General features: G+C 73.7%; 1 protein-coding gene across 1 annotated transcript in view; it reads right to left on the bottom strand.

Annotated features, from left to right (window-relative positions):
- CHLNCDRAFT_57128 (hypothetical protein) overlaps positions 1-1,222 on the bottom strand; it is a gene marked incomplete at its 5' end in the record, with an annotated part of 4,931 nt that overhangs the window by 3,273 nt on the left and 436 nt on the right. Inside the window, 3 exons of the mRNA XM_005850106.1 lie at positions 47-198; positions 493-715; positions 872-993. Coding sequence (XP_005850168.1) covers positions 47-198; positions 493-715; positions 872-993 — 497 coding nt within the window. The remainder of the gene's footprint in view (positions 1-46; positions 199-492; positions 716-871; positions 994-1,222) is intronic.

The following is a 1,222-nucleotide window of genomic DNA, read 5'->3' as shown; positions in this document are numbered from 1 at the left end:
CACGCTGCACGCCCCCCACCCCCCCCACCCCACCCACCACCCCCACCTTCTCGTGCCCCGCCAGGTCCACCAGCGTCACCACCTTGGACGCCCGCGCCACATAGTCGGCGATGGACTGCGTGCGGAAGGCGGCGTCGTTCAGGATGCCGCCCCGGCTGTCCAGGCACAGGTTGTGCTGGCCGATGGACGAGGTGCGGCCTGCGGTGGTGGTGGTGGTGGTGGTGGGGAGGGCAGTACAAGAGTGTGGTGGGCGGGGGGGGGCATGGCACGCATGCGGGGGCGTGTGCGCGGGTGGCCAGCCGCTGTGGAGGCAGGGGCGCAGCCTGAGCAGGCGGGGCCCGGCAGGAGCTGCAGCCCTGCCCAGCAGGCGCTCTCCACACTCCACACCCAAAACAGAGCAGCCAAGACGTGCGCCTCTGCCTCCGTGCACAAGCACATTGCCTGCAAGGCCGCGCCGCCGCCAGGGCCCCGCCCCTGCCCCCTGCGGCTCACCCGTGTCCACCTCGTGGCCGTGTCGGAACACCTTGGAGCGGGCAAAGCCGCGCCCGTCGTCCAGCACAGAGCGCGTCAGCACGCCCACCATGGTGGACTTGCCGCTGTCCACGTTGCCCACCACCGCCACGCGCACCTCCAGCGGCGGCGCGGAGCCCACGCGCCGCCGGATGCACACGTCGGCCACAGACATGTCGGGGGCGCCCACGCTGGGGGCGGCCACCTGGGGGTGATGATGGTGGCCGGGGGGAGGTAGGGAGGGCAGGCAGGCAGGCAGGTGGGTGGGCGGGTGGTTGAGGACACGGCGTGCCAAAAAGTAGGGCCGCGAGGGCGCAGCTGGCGGCACCATCCGCGCGCCCGCCCGGCCAGGGGCGCCCACCTTGCGGCGGCGCACCACCGTGACGTCGGCGCCGCGCTCGCCCATGTGCGCCTCCACCGCCGCCAGCAGCTCGTCCAGCTGGGGCTCGGTGAGGGAGGTGGGGCCGTAGCCGTCGGGGGCGCCTGGGGTAGGCGGGGCAGGCGGGGCGCAGGTGGGGCGATCGCGGGCAACGCCTGGTGCATGCACCGCGCCCGCCAGAACAGCCGCAGCAAGCCACCAAGGCGACAGGCCCTCTGCCCACGAGGCCCTATCCCTGCAACCCCTCCCTCACGCCTCTGATGCCCCGGTCCCAGCACCTACCTCCCACCTCCACCCACCCCCACCTGCCACCTCCACCCACCCCACCCACCC

This window comes from Chlorella variabilis, assembly GCF_000147415.1.
Source record: "Chlorella variabilis unplaced genomic scaffold CHLNCscaffold_4, whole genome shotgun sequence".
NCBI lineage: Eukaryota > Viridiplantae > Chlorophyta > Trebouxiophyceae > Chlorellales > Chlorellaceae > Chlorella > Chlorella variabilis.
Note: the sequence above shows the minus strand (reverse complement) of the source record. Positions and strands in the feature narration are given on the sequence as shown.